The 21,653-nt window shown below is 45.9% G+C and overlaps 1 protein-coding gene across 1 annotated transcript in view; it reads right to left on the bottom strand.

Annotated features, from left to right (window-relative positions):
* LOC142558914 (uncharacterized) overlaps positions 1-21,653 on the bottom strand; it is a 195,028-nt gene that overhangs the window by 12,552 nt on the left and 160,823 nt on the right. Inside the window, exons 13-17 of the mRNA XM_075670811.1 lie at positions 21,135-21,233; positions 10,678-10,809; positions 8,781-8,885; positions 1,930-2,127; positions 789-892 (exon numbers count right to left, since the gene is read on the bottom strand). Coding sequence (XP_075526926.1) covers positions 789-892; positions 1,930-2,127; positions 8,781-8,885; positions 10,678-10,809; positions 21,135-21,233 — 638 coding nt within the window. The remainder of the gene's footprint in view (positions 1-788; positions 893-1,929; positions 2,128-8,780; positions 8,886-10,677; positions 10,810-21,134; positions 21,234-21,653) is intronic.

Raw genomic sequence — 21,653 nt, 5'->3', positions numbered from 1 at the left:
TAGGGTATAAAATTTTAATGGTTTTCACTGTTGGCAGCATTGAATGCAATAAAATTTTGCTTTCCAGCAAAACTTTTTTTTTTTGCTACTCCGATTGGTATTTGGATATTTTTGCAATCACTCTTTAAATAGGTCTGCAATTGTATTAAAGTTCCAATACAGCATGCTTAACCCCAATAGCAGCACTGAAGAGCACATGAGCAATCATTGTTACTGTCCAACATTAGGAAAAGGAAGGGCCAACCAATCGTTGACTTCAAAGAAGACAGAATCGATGTACACGGTGGTTCAAATGATTCAATCATTACATGTTGATTATATTTCTCTATTCTGTCTCTCTTTCGTGTTCATTATTCACTCATTTTATATCTTATTCGTATCATATTTCATGCGCAATTTCGTCGACCTTGTGCTCTTTAATCTAGACATTGATTGATCTTTTTATGTTTCGACCAAGAGGCCAGGCGGGCCAATCCTGGAGGTAGTGTCATCTATGGTACAATGTTGTAAATTTCTTACTGCACTGGGGATAGCCTGTACTGTTAATTTTATCTGCTCTACAACTGATTTTTGCTTGTCTCATTGAGGCCTACATTTTGATATATGTTGTGACTGGCAGTGATGCTCTGGAAGCACGAAAGGGCAGTTGTTTTTCTCGAATTCGTTACAAGGTAACCAGTTATGCAAAGCCTGTGGCAGTCAGCAAAGAAGACCCTGTCTTCAAAAAAGAAAAAAATGTGGCAGGCGACTGTGACGAAGCCTCTGCTGGAATTGCTGCAAAGACTTACTGCCATTCGAATGCGCAGCCGCTGGGCTTCCTCTTGAAGCTGCTGCTGCTCAGCACACAACTGCCGCTCTCTTTCAGTAAGTAGCACCCGTTCCATGTGGCGCTCTGCATTAAGGACCAGAGAGAGAATCATTACTATTTGCCGCCAGTGAATTCACATAAGAAATGTTATGAAAAAAAAAAAAAACTAAGTGACCACAGAATAGAGCACACATTATAATGATGATGAGAACACTGTAGAGAAATGAGTTGTTGTCTATTACAATCCATGCTATGCCCTGGAGCTTGTTTGAAGTTCGAAACACAAAAGGAAATGGGAAAAGAATTGAACATAGTGAAAGAAACAAAGCTAATATTTCGTACCGGAAGCTCAGTCAAAACTGGCTGAATCCGTGCCAGCCTGATGTAGCATCACAAACCAGGTGACTTTAGCTGTTAAAGTTCCAACAATTTCGGATAAGGAAGAAATGAACCAGGCAGGAGAGTTAATAAGTCAATGAACTGCAAAGCAGGCAGTCAGATAATTTTCCAGCATGTTTACAAAAACTCGTTGGGAAGGCAAACTGTAATGCTTGCGTTTATATGCAGCACATCTTCATAACATTATTTCCTTTATTCTATTAAGAAAATATGCTAACCTGCAGAAACTTCCACATAAAATATCACACAGAAGTGACAGTGAGTGTCCAACACCTTCATCATTTAAAACAGAAGGACAAATCCCATTTCGGAGCAAGTTCTATGAAATTTACGATTGGTACATAGAGAAAAAATAGTGCTCCTTTGGCATTTGACTTGTGAAGAATGCGAAGCATTCATGCTGCATCCATGCAAGTCCATCACTCAGTGCTCTGTATGTGCTATATTTTAATGCTCGTCATTGCACATGAACATCTTTCTCATCCCTAAAGCTTTTTTTTTTCTTCGCCTTTTTTTGTCCTATCTGCCACACCACTTTTACACCCTCTTTTGCACTCTTCTTGCGGCTGGAGTAGCAGCAATGTGCACAAAAAATGTTTGTGCCAGAAGTACTTGCCTTAAGAAAGTTCAGGATAATGGGCTGTTTTATGAAGGATATATAAATGACATTTGGAAGGAAATTTGCATGTTCTCATATAATGTAATGTAATGGGCAATCTCACCCTGGTTGTAACGTGAGTAAGACTCCATTATGGCTTCAACACCAGGCCACTGAAAGAGGGCTGGCAAGGGCTCAGCAGGGTCCACGCCGCCTTCTTCTCCAGGCTCCATTATCGCAGACTCTTGGACTGGGTTTAGTGCAGCTACTGGAGGTGCCCTTGTGTGGAATATCGAGTAACTCGGCCGATTACGGCGCTTCTCTGTTTCCCCAATAAAGGACAAAGGAGGTTGTTAGAGCATGATGTTTCAGTCTTGCAAGAGGCAACTCAAGACATATCAAAAGTCAGGACAGGTCACAATGAAGGCTTGGCACACGTTACAATGAAAAGAAGTAAAACATGAAAGTGTGTGTGTGTGTGTGTGCGCATGCGCACACATGTGGGTGGGTGTGTAACTAGGCTATTTTTAACAGGTAGTGCCATTCTTATCCTCGTTCAAATGCTCCCTAATGTTGGTGAATTTAAAATGAAATCTAAGCACTTGTCCTGTCTTGCCTTTCGAGCAGTTTCCCTCTAAGTTTACCTTTTAAGTTCTTAATTGTCAACAACAAATGCATGAAATGCTTATAAATCCAAGAAAGCAACCTACTGGTCCATGGCTTCATCTAACTAAGCGACAAACTGGAATAGCATTTCCTATGCCTCGTGTACAGTCCACTAAGGGCTTGCAACAATTTGTTAAGGGTGTAACATTTTGGAAGAATGGCCTTCTAGTTGAGAAAGTTCCTGTAGCTTAGAAGCTTACACACAAAGAAGTTTATCTGCTTATGATCAAGTTAAAGGGGCACTAAAGAAGAGTGTACGAGCTGGATCTGTTCACACTGCTTGTACTGCTTTGACCTGTAAGGATAAACTGAGACTGTCCACACCAAGAAAGCAATTATTGCTTACCTAAAGGTCATTGATTTTGTCACCGATATTGTTTAATTTTGCTTTGACAATTTTTCCAGATATTACAATAGACTCCCACAAAAAAGTAGACTCCAGTAGACTCAGTAGGCTACAGTAGGCTACAGTAGACTCCCATTAAAATGAACTTGAAGGGACTGTGAAAATCTGTTCATCTAATCAAAAGTTCACCTTAGCAGAGGTGACCAACAAAACTAAATATCCACTACAGTCGAACCCACTTATAAAGATATTCTAGTGCCACGAATTACATTGTTATAAACAATAATTGTTATAACCGGGTTGCATGAAAAAAAAAAATCAAAATGGGGGCATGGCGTAGCTGTTCCAAGAAAACTATAATGGCGGAGAGGCCAGTCCTCCCCACCATCTTCCTCCATCCGGCTTCTGATTGTGTTGACGACTCGTTTACCTGCCGTATTTACTTGAGTCTAGGCCGACCGCGATTCTAAGCCGACCCCCTAAAGTCAGAAGCAAAAAAAAATTTAGAAATATTACCTCGAATGTAGGTCGAACAAAAAAAGCAAGGACAGCGTTCACAAAATGCAAACACCATTTATTGAATCTGAATGTGCAGAGCTCATTCAACGTCGTCGTCGCTGCTAGACTTGTCACTGTGTTCCTTGTCACTGTCACCTTCAAACAGTGCACTATCTTCGGTACCGTCAAGCACATTAGATATGCTGAACTTTTTAAAGGCGCGCACGATCGAAGCACCTGGGATGTCGTCCCACGCTGCAGCTACCCAGTCCGCCAGCTGCGATAGCGATGCACGTTTGATGCGGCCCGTTGCCGTTAGCATGTGGTCTTTGTCAGTCAACCAGTCCGTGTAATACAGTGCAGTCCACTTATAACGATATCGAGAAAGACGAAAAATATGATCATTATAACCGATGATGGCCATATCTGGACTGCAGTTATTTAAAAAAATTTTTTTTTTTAAATTTAAAACGCAGAACATACCTTTGCAGCTCCGAACTCGAATTCGCTACTTGCTCTAAAGAATAGACGATTTAGAAAGTAGGCTGTGAAAAACAAACTTTATTTCTAGCGCCAATGACTGTGTCAAGGGTTAGGCACGCCGAAATAGTCCGAAATCTGCACTTGCTTTTACGGCAGCTTCAGCTTCACAACCGCGGTGTGCATGGATTCCAGCTGCTGCGCGAACACTGGCGGCAATCCTTTAGCATGTATAAAATCAATTAAGGAGTCGATCGACAACAGTGCACTTTGCGTGGACATCGAGGTCGGGGTCAAGGAGCCACTATCAATCTCCTTGTCACTGTCGCTGCTGCCGTCGCCAGCGTTGCACAACTTTGCCGTCTGTCGAGACAGCACATCTTCGGCGATCGCCTCGTCGGTGACCTCATTGCAGAACGAGGCAGCACTGTCTGCAGTCAAAAACTCTTCCATCGACGCACCACCTGTGTCACCAGTAGGAACGAGCTCCCAGAGCTCGGTTATGTCAGCGGCTTCCACTGTGTTGGTCTCAGTGGGTTGGGGAAGTTCGTTCTGACAAACAAAGCCCGCCTTTTTGAAGCAATTGTATATGGTTGACTGCTTTACTTCATCCCATGCACCATAAACGAAGCGCACGGCTTTCAAAAGGCTGATCTTCAGGTCAGGGGGCCCGTCTGCATGACCCGACATGCCAGGAGCTGCGCAGTCAATGGCTAAAATTAGCCACTCCACCATGCACCGCCGATACAGGACTTTATAAAGTTGGCGATCACGCCGGTGTCCAACGGCTGCAGGCCTGCCGTAGTATTCGGAGGCAGAAACATCAATTCGACAGACGTTAGCTTCGGGTTAACGCTGTGTGCGCCACAGTTGTCAAGTAGCAACACTACTTTTCTTCTTTGGCCTTCAATTATATTGTCTAACTCGAGCAGCCATTCTTCGAACAGGTCGCGGGTCATCCACGCCTTCTTATTGCTGCGATAGCGAACCGGGATGTGCTGATTCTTAAAGCACGTTGGCTTCTTTGATCGCCCGATCATGAAAGGCTTGAGACGATAGCTCCCGTCCATGCGAACGCACAGAAACACGGTCACCCTAAGTTTCAAGTGCTTCCCGCCAGGGCATCGACCTCCTTTAAGAGCGCGAGTCTTCGACGGCAACATTTGAAAAAACAGAGCAGTTTCGTCGCAATTATATATGTCCTTCTCCGCGTAGCGCTCCAGCACGCCGGGCAGCTTTGTCTGCAGCCACTGTTGCTTTGCCTGAGTGTCCAAAGACGCCGCTTCCTCTATCACGTTTTTGTAAACGATTCAGTGCCGCTCTTTAAAGCACTGAATCCAGCCTCCCCCGGGCTCAAAATTTGGGCGTCCCAAAAGAAAAGCGAAGCTTTTCGCTTTGGTGGCAAGTATTGGCCCACTAATAGGCACATTATGCGCGTGGGTTGTGATGAACCACTGGTAAAGCGCCTCTTTAACATCGGCGTACAAAGGGTCTCTAACCCTTTACCGCTGATCGCCATGGCCGCTGATAGCTCCTGCCTTCACAATCGCGGTGCTCCCCGTTTTCAAGATGGTTGATATCGTCGACTGGGCGAGCTCATACTTCTTCACGAGGGCGCTCACCTTGCAGCCGCGTCGAAAGTCCTGCAAAATATCCATCTTCGTGTCAAGCGACACAGCTTTGCACTTTGCCGGCGGCATCTTCGAAATGGGTTGTACCGTTGGTTGCACGCTGATTCGGTGGCGTCAGCCTGTTACGCTAGAGAGAGAGAGAGTGTGGGACGGGCACCACCGTGCCGCTTTGCTTGTCGCTTTTTTTTTTCTTTCTCTCTCTTTCGGAGCAACTGTGGCTGACGCGCATGAAGCAGCTAGTGCCATCTTGTGGCGCGCTGCGCCTACTCAGGTACTCTGGTGTGCGGGTGGGGCAGGACGCGCTGCATGGTAATGGCGGCAGATACGAACTTACGGAGGTAAACATCGCCTCGTCTCGGCATCGTTCGTTTCAGGGAACTAAGCAACGCAAATGTTACGATTATTTGGCACGGAAAACGTCGGCCAGACGGCAAAATTTTGATCGTTATATCCGATATGCAGTGAATAACCTATCGTTATAAATGTTTTTTTCCCCAATAGACCTAATGCATAAAATGACACACTCATGTCGACCCATCGTTATAACCAATATATCGTTATAAGTGGACTGCACTATATTTCCGTAGATGATCCTTGAAAGTTTTGTTGGTGCAGACATCAAGTGGCTGCAACTGGCCCGTTATGCCGCCCGGTATGACAGCGAGGTCCGTGTTCACTTGGGCGAGCGCAGCCTTCACGTTGTCGGTCAAGTAGCGCTGAAAATCGATCAGCTTTTCTTTGAAATCGCTTGGCAGCTTCTGGGTGATTGAAGTGCGACGTCGGAGGCTGAAGCCGAAGTGTTTCATGAATTTCTGACTGGCTTTGGAATCCTCTGGTGTTAGGCTTCGCTCCCTCGAAAGTTCCCTTCCTTTCACATGGAGCACTTCTCTTGTCACAGGAAGGGCAGCTTCTCTCTGCTTCCGAACAAAGTCGGCCGAAACTGTCTCCACTTCGTTGTGACGGCCTTTCTTTGGTCCACTAAATGCCATCCTCATTGCGGCGCATGCAAAAAGCTGCTGTCGTTCCCTCCAACGACAGACGTTTTTCTCGTCAATGCCGAAATCTCGCCCGGCTTGAAGGTTTGACGATGCCTCTGCGGCTATCACAACTTTTCGCTTGAAAGCGGCAATGTCGTGGCATCTCCTGCTTGGTGCCATCGCGATAACATCACGCCGCACACCGATATGGCCGACATGACACAGGTCAAAATGGCGACCTCACTTGTGTACGGTTGGCTACTGACACGGCTAGTAGCGGCTGCGATACTGACTTTTCGAGATGACGCTAGCTATGCACCATATTTAGCAGTTTCAATGAAAAACTGGTGTGTTTTTTTAAATCCTCGAATCTAAGCTGACCCTAGGGTTTGGAATATGATTATATGAAAAAAAAAAAAACTATCAGCCTAGATTCGAATAAATACGGTGTTTACTTTGCTTCCTGTACGCTCCGATCGTGTGTTATTAATAAACCACGGCTGTCGGTGTTCAAGGATGGCAGTGCCATAACAATTGCATAAAGGGGTCACGGGCGGCAAGTGACATACGAGCTACGTCAAACATAGCTTTCTTTGGTTGCCCCAAAAGGCACCTTTAAAAAATGTGGGAAGGTTGCTGCAGCAGCATCTCAGCTTGAGAAAGCCAGATGTTATCACCACAAGCATCTCGCCACGTACTTCCCACTGGCTTGCTCGAGAAAACCACATGTCCGTCAGCCTTGCTTGTTTTATGTGAACCTTGCTGACATCTATCTCCATTGCATCCAGGTGCTCCACATAGTAAAGCGGAAGGTCCCTCGCAAAAACAAGCCCATGAGGGACTGAATCATCTAATGGACCTCCTGCGGGGACAATGTTGAGGCAGCCTGCCCTACCGCATTAGCGTTGCCGTCGTGGCTGTCACTGTCGCTATCTGTTGCAAGCTCGTTTGCCACGATCACCTCATCGATTAGAAGCATTTTGTTTCCAAATCTACAGCAGTGCGTTTTCTTTTCACCGGTAACATCATGCATTGGCAATTATCAGTGAGCGAGTCAGCCATCTTCTGTTTCGGCAGCGAGTCAAACGATGCTGAGAAACAACGTGGCCAGGAATGACTTCAAAGCAACAAACAAAGACAAGCACAAGCGACTTAATTAATCCGTTAGTAGAATTGCGCAGAATGAGGGCCATAGCATAGAGAAAGACACTAGCCATAGAATAAAGGCCCAACTACGAGGGCCGAGTGAGCAATGTGGGAACAGCACTGGCAGCGTTGTCAGCACAGTTGGCGGGGACCATTCATGTTTTGGAGGGTGGTGCGGCGCAGAGCTATGCGCACAGCTCATTCATGTTTGGAAAGATGGAAGGGCGATAGGAGAGATGTGCACGAGGCTGGCGTGCATCTCTAATGGAGAGAAGTGCGCGGTGGCAGTTGGGGTGGCGGTGGGCGATCGTGCAGAGGCTCGCATTTCACTTTTTCTTTTTGCTTTTCAAGGATTTCGCATTTCATTACCTTTCGGCACGGGCACACAGCAGCCAGACTTCACTGTTATAACCGATAATGTGGCATGGGGACACTGTATTAAGCGGGTTATTTCTCCATATACAACATATAAAGGTTGATGGTGCAGCAACTTTTTATTGTTATAACCGATAATATATTGTTAAAACTGGTATCGTTATAAGTGGTTTTGACTGTATTTCTAGTGAACCCAAATATGAATCAGCAGCTGTATGCCAAGGCGGTCGCCAAAAGCCAGGTGGTTGCCCTAAGTCACTCATCAGCAAAGATATCTTTTATTTTACAGCGAAGCTGTATATATATGGCTAGGATCCTGAGATTCTATAGCGTCTATTGACAAAACTATCATCATCAATCGCTCATACCTCGGAAAGCAAGCAGGCTACAAGCACTCAGCAAAGTGAAGCGAGCAGTGCATACATTCTTTGTAATCATGCCTACAACACACAAAACAGCATATGTATCAATAAAGAACAAGCTCAAAACAAGTATCCAAACTACATATTTTATGATCAGGCACTCGTGATAGCAATGCGAAGCATGTAGCACTCCCCACATGTTTCCTGGTAAAGATTGCTGTTGCGCAAGCTGCTGCGGTGATGCCAGCTTGAGACATAGGGTGTGATGTCCCAAGCCTTTGGTATATAAAATTACCAGCCAAGCAACTTATTTCAATGTAGTTGCAGCACCGTTATGGGTGGCGGCGTGCTGTAAAAATTACCATTAATCTAAAGCCATAAAGCATTGCATACCCCCTCAGCAGTTGTAGTGGAGGTTTTCAACAGTGGAATCCATTTTCACAGGGCCAGGATGACGAGTTCTTTAGAGAATTAAAAAAAAAAAAGCCACTCACTGAGCTGGTGCAGGTGCTCCTGTTCTTGTTGCTGCTGGCTGTGCTGCAGCACCGATTCATGGAACTCATAGGCAAAGTCCCGGCCATACGGCTTGCCCTGGGAGGCTATAGAATGGTGGAGAAAAACAGAGATGACCTTCTTTTCAGCTAGCCCTACTGTATGCTTACATGTCTTGCATCACTTAGCTTAACACCGTTACACTTAGACTAAGTGACAGTGTTCATTTTTGCATCAAACTGCAAGCTTCGGTTGCCGACAAGCTGCTTAAACTTGTAAGGCCCGGATGAAGTGGTGTAAATGACACAGTCATAATAGAAGTCGAAAATGTCCTGTCTTACAATGAAAATATGTGGGAGTCAAAGTTTGACATTGTGGGCCGCACTTTGCACTGCTTGTCCTAAAGTTAATGTTCAAGCATAATGAGCCAACAAAGGTTCTGTGAAGGCATGCATGCCAACTGTGACATCGTGGTCCAATTTTGGTGCTACGGCAGTCATCAGTTATCCAGCAACGGTGCGACATAGCAGATTTGGTATGTGGGTCCACAAGTGATCAACTCGCAACAGGCACGAGTATCTATTCTTCACTAGTCTTGGTGAGCTTACTGGATGGCCTTAAGATTGCATGCAGGCAGACATCTCCAGATACGATCATACTGAACTTTTAAAACTTGATCTAAACTGCCACAGGTATTTGTTCAAGTTGCATGAATGACAAAGTGCGATGTCTTGGTGCACATCAGATTGCATGTTGGGCTTATGTAAACATGCAAGAATCATCAAATTTCAAGTACGTATTACCGCACCAAGGCACAAGACAGAACTCCATCACCTTTTTCTTTACCACTGACAAGTATAATTGTCACCGAAATTTGTACCAATATAACTGATGACAAATATGGTCTTCATAAGGCCATGTTTCTGGAAATCTCCGGGAAATTCAGTCATTTTTTGCGGTATAGAATGGGCTAATAAGCTTCCACGTGCCTAGCACTGCTAAAGGCAATATATAAAATATGTTTCATAAAAATTAATTTTCTCTATTGACTGATAATTTGTCTACACTTTTGCCTAGTTCTCCAGCCTTTAAAGCAATCATATATAAAATGATAATTAATCACTCTATGCAAATACTAAATGAAGCAAACAATGTCAAAATTTGTTTGCATGCTGTAGTCAACTTCTTTAATTTGACTAAATTTTATTTTCACCATGGTTCAAAAGTCTCAAAGAGCACCTAGACCCGTCCTTAAAATTGAATCAATTCTTAAGTGTGGCGAAAGTTGCAGTAATGCAATTCAAATGCACTACATTTAGCAGTGTTATATGATAATTCTTTAGTTTCCAGTGTGAGGAGCATTTGCAGCCATTCACCAGCCGGAAGCAAGCATTAATTTTTCATGTCACCTGAGATGAAGAAATGTCGGCTTTCAACCAAACTTCTGCACAAATATCCGAAACATTTCCAGTTAACTTGTAGCTTGTTTGATTATGCAGCAGTGTAATAGCCATTTTGACCTTTTGGCGATGACCTTGGCGCAGGCAAAAGGTTGATTTGGTACAGCGATATATACGCTTCTTACGATTAGGTGCTGCGTTCACACACTTCTTCGGCATGCGCTTGGCGCAATTTTCCACTCAAATGACGTTTTTGAGTAAGATGAAAGGGAGAAATGCTCTAGACACACTTTGGTACACAAATACTTGTCATTTTTCACAACTGCAGCGTGGCTTAGATGAGTGCTTTCAGGTAAAAAAAACATAATACAATAGCACTCTTAACACCTTAAAAAACACAGGGAGAAGGTTTCTTTCATAGAAGTAGCAAATGTGCTATATTTCTGGATGCACAAGACACAAAAAAGACTGCAAAAACAAGAATGCCAAATCATGTCACCTTGAATAGAAGGCGGCTTGCGGCTCGGTGATCCTTCAGCAGTTGCACAGACACCATTCTGGTGCGACTCCATGCTAGCAGCCAGCTGTCGCTTCAGCGCACGCCGCTGTAGGTACCCCGCTGATGTGATGGCTGGCAAAACACAAGATAAAAATGAGCACTGTGAGTCAAAAATAGACTTCGGTTTAGTGGCGACTGTGCATATTAGTTATAGAGACATGAAGAGAAAAATGATTTCTCGTGTACCAGTAACTTACTCTTCCACAATATCAAAACACCACTCTTGCTGCGAGGTGATGCTTGGAAAGCCAGAAAGAAATGAAAAACACAAAAGAAAGGTGGTGACTTCGCCTTAAAATTCCCTCATCAGCTCACCATGACATCATGGAATTTGACAGCATCTGCTAGGGCCCAGTTAATTCTTTAATGGTAAAGATTGACTACATTGTGTTCTAAAGGAGCCAAAGGCTGAATATGGAAAGTTTCACGAACATTTACTGAGCCAACATGGCAAAATATGAAAAAATACTTAGAAATCCGTGATGTCACACTGACGTACTGGCACTGGGGTTTCAGCGTGAAATTCAAAAATGAAGCTTTGAGCTTCATTTTCCCTTCTAATAATCAACCTATTATTGTGTAATTAATGACAACAGAGTTTTATAGGAATAATTTATCAGTCTAAATTGATTTATTGTTTTGCTTTTGTGTCTCTTTAAGATATCACATTTTTTTTCTCTCAAGCAATCATAGATGTGTTCGAATTGCCATAGACGTAATTATTCTCTTTCAATCTGTCTAAGGGCCTAACTTCATCTTCACCAACCCCTCCACCACCTATCTAGTACATTTATCCCAGCTTCCAGTTGGATACAGGTGATGTTGTGCTCGTTAACGGACGTCGACAACACTTGTCGTCAACTGATGTTCGGCCGTGTTTGAAGCATATACAGTCGCCGACCGTTTATTCGGACCTCACAGGGACTGCGGAAATGTCCGAATAAACAGGTGTCCGAAAAAGCAGATTAAGAAAAAAAAAAAATCCTTCATTTCCATGCACTTATTCAGGCTCAGCCGTAGGCTTGAAGAAATCGTGAATGCACAGTTCTACGCTGTTCCGTTTACACACAATCAGATGAGCCTGAATCTCGGAGAGCGTTGTACGGTCACTATAGGCAGCTGAAAGCACAGTCACTGCTTATACTATGATGAGCAATATGAAAGGGAACACAGGAACGCGTAGAAAACACCCTCAGACCCAGCTATGGGTGATGCGCAGCGGCTGCCGTCGGAAACAAAGTGGAAAGGGGGACGCTGTTTTAACAACTGTTCGCACTCTCGCCGCGCGTCTGCAAAGTGCAGAACTTCGCATCGCGAGCAGACAGTGATAACACTGCTATATATTATATTGCGTGACTGGTAACTTTATTGCGCCGAATCGTTACAAAAGGTAGCACTGTTCCTTACTTCGAGATTAATTTATGGTAAATCTGGTAAATCGGGAAAGAATGGGCTGTAAGGCTGAGTTCAAAATATGTTTATTGGCACTTGCCCAAATAAAATAAGCAAATGAAATAAGGCAACAGCATCATCTCAGCTTATGATCGTCATTTGTTTCGTTCGCTGGTGGCCTAATAACGCGTCATGCCACCGCCGACTTGAACGATGGCCTCCATCTTTGGGGCAGAGACGCGTAGAGAGCCTCGATGAATGCGGTATCACGCTGAAGGCACTTCCACTCATGTTCTGTTGCTTCCCATAGTGGGTCGGAGTTCGCGAATTCTACAGACCTCTTCGAAAGGTTCACTTTCATACGGCCCCAAACATGCTCTATAATGTTCATATCGGCACCCTTCGCATACCACTGAAGTTGCATTTCCCTCACTCTTCCAAAAGGCACACCATGTCTTTCGATGTGTGAACGAGAGACAAGTCCTGCTGGAAGAAATAACACCCATCCGGGTGCGGCCCGTTCAACACATAGGGGATCATCTGGTACTCGAGCAGAGTGCAATACGCAGCACTGGTGAACCACCCATCAATTCTCAGCAGTGGGCCTAGGCCTTCGTGGGAAATCGCCCCCCAGCTGTTCACAGAAACGCGTCCGCTGGCGGCCACCTCCTGGATTTTCTGCGGACTAAAGCGTGTGTTTTTGGTCTGCCACACTCTCTTTCGTTGGTCCAAGCGGCTCCAGAACGTGGACTCGGAGAAAACCACATGCTTCCACTCACTCTCACTTCAGCTGCGGTGTTAAGTAGAGAACCTCAGGTGAGCTGCTTTGTTGGCTGCGGTGAGCAGAAGTTTCTGTGCGGCGATGCGACTTTGCAGTCCTGCTTCTCTAAGCCTTCGTAGTACCATGCTGTCGCTCAAGTTGTCCAGGCCAAGAGCGCCGCGAACGTCCTTTGCACTTTGAAATGGTTTGTTGCCGACGGCAGCCACGATGCAAAGGTCCTGGTCGTTCATTCTTGATCGGGGCCGTCTGCGGTGCCGTGCATCGCTTATACGTCCTTCGTCTCGGTAAGCCTGGATAATCCGGTTGACCGTTTTCAATGGGCGGCCTGTCATGAGATCAATATTGCGCGGCGTATAACCTCTTTTAGACATTTCTATTATATCTTCCCGCTGTTTAAAGGGACACTAAAGGTTACCAGAAAGTCAAGTTAAAGTGATAAAGCAATGCTCTAGAACGTCTAAGGTCAATATATTCGCGAACAGAGCTTTAGTAACCGAGAAATTGAGGTAAATGCATGGCACGATTTGAGACCCCCCAGCAACATTCCGGTACTAGCCCGATGATGAAAGCACTCCTCATCATAATTTATGTCACTAGTACTCAACTACTCGCATTAAAAAGATCATTTCATTAGATTATAAGACGGAAGAAAATGCTACTTGTCTACTTCTATTCGATTCTAAGAAAAAATAACATTTTGACGTTACCCTTGAGTAGTATGGGTGATCGAAAGGTTTCGGTTTCGCTCGACTATGCGCGATCGACTTAGCGCCGCGCGCGCTTTGGAGTTTCAGTTGTTTCTTTATCGCGTCGTGCTGCGGTTGTCCTGCTGGCTCGCGAAACTTGCATTTGGAACAAGCAGCGAGAATGCCACGTCCATGTGATGTCGTGGGATGCGCGAACGGTCCGCGGAACTTGGCCAAGGGCAGTTGCAGCGGCGAACCCAACGTTACCTATTACTCTGTGCCAACGAATGAACCTCTCCGTTCGAAGTAGTTAAGTGCCGTACCTCTGCCACAGCGCGCTGGCAAAGAGCCGAAAAATCACGTAGTGTGCTCGCTGCACTTTCGTCCAGAGGATTACGAGTTCAATGCCGACTTACTGAAGTCGCGTGAAGTGCCTTTCAAAGCAGGCCGTCGTCGTAGTAGTACGCAATGACACCGGCAGCGCGAGCCCTCAACAGCAGGTCACGTTCATCAGTGCTTAAATCGCTGAACTCGAGCACAGCATCGCGAGCTAATGTGTCGTTTTCAGGGTCATCCATTGCAACGAGCGTTGAAGTTGGCGTCATAAAATAAAGAACCAGCTTATCGTCGTGCGCTTTCCCTTCCGCTAGCCACCATAGTTTCGCTTTCGCGCTGCTGTCGGCTCTGTCTTGGCTCTTTCTGGCCGCACGTTTGCGTTCTGTGCAGAAAAGCCGTAGCGCCGTCTGTGGGAGCCGTTTTACTCACCGACGGCGCAACGTCACTATGAGACCATGATGTCAATACTCCTCGATCGGAGGGCAGGTGATTTGAACTGCGCTAGAGGTACACGGACGCTTTAGAACGCATTTTCTCTTAAAATAAGTCTCTTCTTCGCACGAAACAAGCGTTTCGAGGTTTCTGGGATGGTATTTCAACAGTCCACGTTGACTTAATATTAACCTTTAGTGTCCCTTTAAGAGGCACTCGAGGCATCTTGAGGCTACAAAATCATAGTTGACTGCTCTGCGTGGGCCACTGCAGTGTGCTACGTGAATTTTTATGAACGAACTTGGTGGAACAAAGTCGCATGAGAGACAGTTTAGCACTGTTTTTATTTCTTATTTTTTTATTCTATTCGTCTGTCGTCATTGGTTCGAGCGCCGCCGCTGTTCGAGGTGCCACTGAAAACTGGGTGCGTCGATTCAAATAAAGAATTGGTTTGAAATACAGGGCAAGCTTGGTCTAAGAGTACTATCAAGCGGTTGCGCAAAGAAAAAAAAATGAATGAAAGAAAAGAAAATGAATTGGTGTAAGTCGCTGTGACGATTACCATCTTATCGGCTGTTGGACAATACCATATTATTGGCGAAATGACGTAAGCTGCTGCTTTGCAGAAATGCCAGCGTGGTGGGAGGGCCAACAGTTAGTGGAAGAGCGCCCTCCTTTCCCCCTTTGTTTTTCACAACGCCATGCGCGTATTGCTCCAAGTCTGTTTGCCACGCGTTCCTGTGTTCCCTTTCATATTACTCATGATAGTACACGCTCCACATGTGACGGCAGTGTAGCACATGCCGTGTCATCTTCCGACTGGTAGTCATCGTTCGGCAGTGCAGCAGAAACCTGACGAATGATCTCACCGTCGTCGAGTTCTGTGCAAGTCAGTACAGCAGTGTCAGCACCTGTGAAACTGTCAAATGAGATGGTGTCCGGAATCGCAATGCAACCACTGCGGAGGTCTTGGCAGAATATTTTCGGCGTCAATAGGGAGCACATCTGAAGGCGACAAATCCTATGCATTCAGGCAGCCGCTTGCCGGCATTCCCCAGCGCAGTCTGCGCGGGCACAGTCGGCGCAATTAGACACTTGACGCGATGTTTCCGTATGCCGCGTTGGATCACCGCAACCTCGACACAGCACACAAAGCAAATATCACCGCGCCGTCACGCCGACACCAGTCACACAAACGAAAAACATCGCCTCCTGTAGCGTCATGCACGAAGAAAGAAACAATGCAAAGAAACAAATCAGCTGCTGGATTGTCTTGACATGGCTTACTAAGCTGAGACCGGAGCTGCTCTAGCTATGAACCGGGTAGAAACGATGATGATGAGCGGGGATTTGCAGTAGCGCCACTTCGTGGGGCAGCAAGGACGCTCCGTCCAAAAAAAAAATGGCGTTCAGCAAATCGAACCATGCACCGGTCAGAGTCGGTGCATGAGTTGGCTCAAGGAGTGTCCGAAAAATCAGACATCCGAAATCAGAGAGGCTGCAAGGTGTCTGAACTTTCGGCAGTTGTTATACATTATAGTCTATGGGGAGAATGGCGGTGCTGCGAAGCAGACCGAATAATCAAGCATGTCCGAATTTTTGGAGTCCGAAAAATCAGTCGGCGACTGTAATTCGATATATCCGTGTTCGATATATCGAGGTTTGACTGTCTCTACTAAGTTAACATTTCCAAATTCCCTGAGTTTTCCAGGTTTTCGATGCGTGCCTTTGCAATATTCCCTGAGTGACTTGGAACTTTGTTTTATGTCAAGACGGGTTCCCTACATCATGTTGCCCAATGGTATCACCCTCTAGCAAGCATGATAGAAAATGAAAAACAATATAATCCAGTTTTAATAGTAAGGGGTAGTGTTTATGTTATTCAAAAAGAAAACCGAATGGAGGGGTTAGTAAAATGCACAGTGAATAAAATATCTTCAAAAGAAATAGTAAAACCCATTGCAAATCGAGTCGAACATTCTCAAATACGAATAAAAAAGATGCATACAGAATATTTTCGAATATGAGCTATTTCTATCAACTGATAGCAAGCTTAGTGGTATGACAGTAAAACACGCTGTGGGGCTAGTTGGTGCATAGCTTTCAATAGATTAAGCGCCAAAAATGACAGCACACAAGAAGAAATACAGACAGGACAAGGCGCTACTTGCAACTGTTTATTGAAATGACAGGTGGCTGATTATATAGCCACGAGGAGAGGAGAACGAAAAAAGAGGGACACTGAATATGTGTATGCGCACGTGTGAGAACACTGAAGATAAAGGGAATCACGCTTAATCTAAATATAAAACTTATCTAAAAACATGCCTTCATTCGTGTATATATTTAAAGACGGGGTACTGACACAGTTGTCCCCTCTTTTCTTAATCTCGTTGGCCTCCAACAATTCACGCGCAACAGAATCTTTACTTTTATACATGATTGTCGTATCATGAAGCCTCGCTTCACATACCCATTCATCCTCATTTCCGCAGGCCTTGCAATGAAGCGGCAAGTTAGAACCATATCCATTTTTCAATGAAAGCTTATGCTCCCGCAGGCGTTCATTAATACATCGGCCAGTTTGGCCGATATACTCTTTTCCACACTTCAGTGGAATGTGGTATACTACCCCTTCTTCACACTTAACAAAAGGGTTCGTATGTTTAATAGAACACCCTACTTTTTTAGAGTCATCCGGACCAATCAGGCGGCACAAAGTAGCAAGCTTTCGCGGCGCGGAAAAAACCACAGGAATTTTGTATTTCACGGCGACGTGTTTCAGATTATGCGCCACTTTATGAGAATATGGAATCACCACCGCTTTAGCTTTCTTTTCGACTGTTTGACCTTCTTCACTGCTTTTTCTTTTTTTTTTTCAGTTTTTTCAATAACGCCTCCGAAACTGCACTTAAAACCAAGCAAGGAAAGCCAGCCTTCCTCAACTTCAAAATCTGGTCGTCAAAGCTTGCTTGTGCCTTATGACAGCACGATTTTTTCAGCGTGGATTTTTTCATCCTCTCTGCCTCTCAACGGAGAGGCAGAGAGGATGGTGCGTACAATCAAGGACCTGTTTCGCAAGTCAAAGGATCCTCATTTGGCTCTGCTCAGCTATTGGGATACTCCAGGAGTTGATGGCTTTAGTCCAGCCCAGCTGTTGATGGGCCATCAACTCAGAACCAGAGTCCCAAAGCAAGACTCCCAGCTACGTCCCAACTGGCCGCCAACGAAAGACGTCGTCGCCAAGGATATGGCTCACAAGCAGAAGCAGGCCTACAACTACAACAGGCATCATGGAGCTCGAGACTTACCGCCACTCCAAACAGGTCAGCGTGTCTGGGTGCGACCTGATCAAGTGCAGGTTACGGTCCTCAGTCCGGGGCAAAGACCAAGAAGCTACATGGTTGAAATGGAGCGACGTGGCAGCCTACAGCGCAACTGGCGTCACCTAGTGCCTTTTGGGCCTACTGCCTCCTGAGAGGAACCACCACCACTGCAGCAAGTTCGCTGTCAGGAACCTCAGCCTGCCAACATCGTGGAATCAACGGTCCCCCTCAGACACTCTGTGCAACAGTCCCCTGCAGCCAGGGACCGCAGTGACGGTGTGACGCGAGCATGTTACGGCCGGCCTATTGTTCCGCCGTGCCGTTTGAACTTGGGAAACTTTTGACACGCTTGGCTTCCTGAGTCCCTCCCGTCTAACCTTCAATGCTTCAAGGGGGAGATGTAGAGGTCACCACAGTTCAGCCCTATTTGTTAGGCTGCCACAAGAGTGTGGCGGCCCTTGTGACCTGTGTGTGCGTCTACATATGTGCGGGCCCAATAAAGGAGGGTCATTCCCTTTTCGTCTAAGCAAGTGGCGGTAGGTGTCGGTCCGTCCCTGCATGGCCGTGCCCCGCGGCACTAACCACGCGACAGCAGTGAAGCAAAATTTTCACCAGTGATGGCAAGCAAAGAGGTTTCCGCATGCCAAAGTCGGGACGCTTTCCAGAGCTGAAGCCCAAGCTTGTGGCGTATGTCGCTGAAATGCGTGATCGGTCCCTGCCAGTGACGTGCGACATGGTCATGAGACAAGCCTGGATCTTCGCCTTTGAAGGACCTGCTCCGCCGTGAGTACGAGTGGCTGGTGACAGAAGACCGTGAACTAACGCCAACCGGACATTTCAAAAGAGCCTCCCTGACAACTCTGTGTGGTTGGGTGCTTTCGCCGTGGACTTATGTATGTATGCAAATGCGGAAATGACGGCGACATGCTTCGGGACCGTAGCAGAAATGATGATGGCAGCACTAGCGAGGAGGAGTAGTTCAGTGACCATGCCAGCTACTAATAAATTTTCGTTATGGAATGCGCCCGCGTGTATGCTCCTTTCTTTTTCCCCGTCACACGCGATATATGGGGGTCGACTTACAATCGTGTAAATACGGTACTTTAGTATAATGCTTGGCACAGTTAACTGCCTGGTTTTAAAGCAAAAAGTGCAAATTTGCCTGAGCTTATAGGTATGCGAGCTGCTGCCGCAACGGCACAAGCATAAACTTGCGTCGCCGCGTGCAGCCAGCTGCAGAAAGCAGTGTTTCAGGGAGGGCTGCCACCTGTTCTAGGAGCGGGAAACACATATTCAAAATAGCTCAAGGTCATTCGGGTGTCATCAATGGCTTCTTTCACAGTGATTGGCATCCTGCTGAGGCTATTTGCGACACGTGCAGTGCTGGACACAGTTATCTTAGATAACAGAGCACAGTTCATGTCCCTTGAAATGAAGAGTTTTCCGAGTGAAAACCTTATCCGTCAGGTTACATCGGCACCATTCCACCCCACCACGAATGGACAGGCTGACAGAATGGTGCGAACAACCAAAGAAGCCCGTCTTGAATTATCCATGGGAACTGGGAAAAGCCACTAGCTGATTTCATGTTACAGCAGCACATAACCCAGCACACAGTCACAGGTCGTTCGCCGGCCAAACTTTTGAGGCCGTCAGTTGTCAATTATGCTGGACTGGCTGCATCCGGACAGGGCTCCGGACAGGTCATCCTGGCTGACAGCACCTCAGCCCAACCTACAGACATTCCAACCAGAAGATATTGTTTTCACACCCAAGTATAGTCGGGGCCTGCCATGGATAGTAGCAGTTACCGTATTTACATGATTGCAAGTCGACCTTCTTTTTTTTTTAATTTGAAAATCTGAAGTGTGGGGGAGGGGGGGTCGACTTACAATCGAAACCAAAACATGGCGCTGCAAAAAAAGTGAGACCAACGAGATATCGGGGGTGCTGCAACGTAGTTACAATTTTATGTTTGCAATACGGCCCTACGCGTATTTTTTGCTATCCTGCGCGTTTGTTCGCTTTTCGGAAGGGTTTTTCAAAGTGTCTGAGTTTTACAGCACACGCAACACTAATGGGGGGTGTCGATAGTCAATGGAAGTGCTGCTGTTCCATTCGCAGTGGCACCCCCAGAATGGCGGCGCTTGCAGGGTTCGAAGTCGGGACGCTTTTCGGAGCTGTAGGCCAAGCTTGCAGGATACGTCACTGAAATGCGTGATCAGTCCCTGCCAGTGAAGTGCGACATCGTCATGAAACAAGCCTGGATCTTCGCCTTTTAAGGACCTGCTCCGCGTGAGCACAGCGAGTGGCTGGTGGCAGAAGACCACGAACTTACACCAACTGGACCTGTCAAAAGAGCCTCCCTGACGGCTGCGTTTGGTTGGGTGCATTCGGCATGGGCTGCTGTTCCACAAGATGTCGTAGTGCAGTCGTTTACCAAATGTGGAATTTCGCTGGATGACAACGCACTGTGGGACCGTAGCAGCGATGACGATGGCAGCACTAGTGAGGATGATGGCACAAGCCAAGACGAGTAGTCCAGTGACCATGCCAGCTACTGATAAATTTTTGTTATGGAATCCGCCCTCGAGTATGCTCTTCTCTTTTTTTTTTCCCCCCGTCACGCGATATGGGGGGGGGTCGACTTACATTCGAGTCGACTTACAGTCAGTCGTGTTAATACGGTATCTCGAGAGCCATGGGGCCGGTGTCATATGAGGCCGTGTTAGTGGTTGGTCGAGTACTTCGCCGCGATATAGACCAGCTCTGGCGTCAGATTGGCATGGCTACCACGACATCGGAACCAGCGATCGTGGAACGGCAACTAGAGAGTGAGCCTGCCAAGCTCCCCGCAATCACTGAGCAGAGCAGCAGAACTTCCAAAAACGGTGAAGCTGTACAGCAGCAACCTGCAGAAGTTCAACTTCCACACGCCGCGTCTGCATATCAACCTGTGGTAACCGAAGACATCCTGAAACCAGTCACGGTCGATCAGCCGTGCTTGCGTCATTTACAGCGAGTTCGTAATGTTCCGCAGAATTTGAGAGACTATGTTTTAGCAATAGCAGATTGTTAATAACGTTCTGTCTAAGGGGGGGGAAGGGTTGTTGTGTTTGCATGCTACAGCCACTTGCATTCCGTGACTGTAGTTGTATAATGTTGGCAACTTTGCAGGGCTCTGACGATGACGTCAGAACAGTGAATAAAAGAACAGCTGCAGCAGGCGGCTGTGCCTTCTTCAGTTGAATCGAACTATGTGTCAGAGTGTTGTCGCTTCCGCAATACATCAGCATTCAGAAATTGTACTTAGTTTTTCAAAGGCCCCTGGCTTTATTGGAAATTTGGTTATATACAGAAGACACAAGAGGCCCCAAATTAGACGATATGAACCACCTCAAACAAAAAGTATAACTTGCTATTGCAAGTAAATACAATGCATACCTGGCCTATGACTAGTGTTGCCGAGGCAGCTCTCCTTGCAGACTGCACCATTGCGTTGGGATCGCTCCATTACTATAGCACGCCAGATTGTTTCTCGATCTGGAACAAAAGACAAGGCATTTTCTTCAGAGGTTTTTTGAGAACTCTCATGTGAAACTTTAATGTGTACCTCAAAAAGCATGAATGAAAGTAATAATTTGTTATTTTTAATATAAGTAGTGAGATTAAAATAAAGAAATCTGAGACATAGAACCACATGCGCCTTCCTCCTAATTCCCACACTTCTCTAAGTTAGACCACACAAGAAAATTCATATGCAGATTGGGTGGCTTGAATATTAGCCATAGTGATGTTCATGCTATGCAGGAGAGCATTGGCTTCACATATGTGGCAAAGGACCTTTGGTGCAGGGAGCGATTGATTAGAAATGACTAAAAATGCTTAGTAATGACCAGTAATGACTAATAATGACTGAAATGACTTGTAATGACTACTAATGACTACAATATGACCAATATG

This window comes from Dermacentor variabilis, chromosome 1, assembly GCF_050947875.1.
Source record: "Dermacentor variabilis isolate Ectoservices chromosome 1, ASM5094787v1, whole genome shotgun sequence".
NCBI lineage: Eukaryota > Metazoa > Arthropoda > Arachnida > Ixodida > Ixodidae > Dermacentor > Dermacentor variabilis.
Note: the sequence above shows the minus strand (reverse complement) of the source record. Positions and strands in the feature narration are given on the sequence as shown.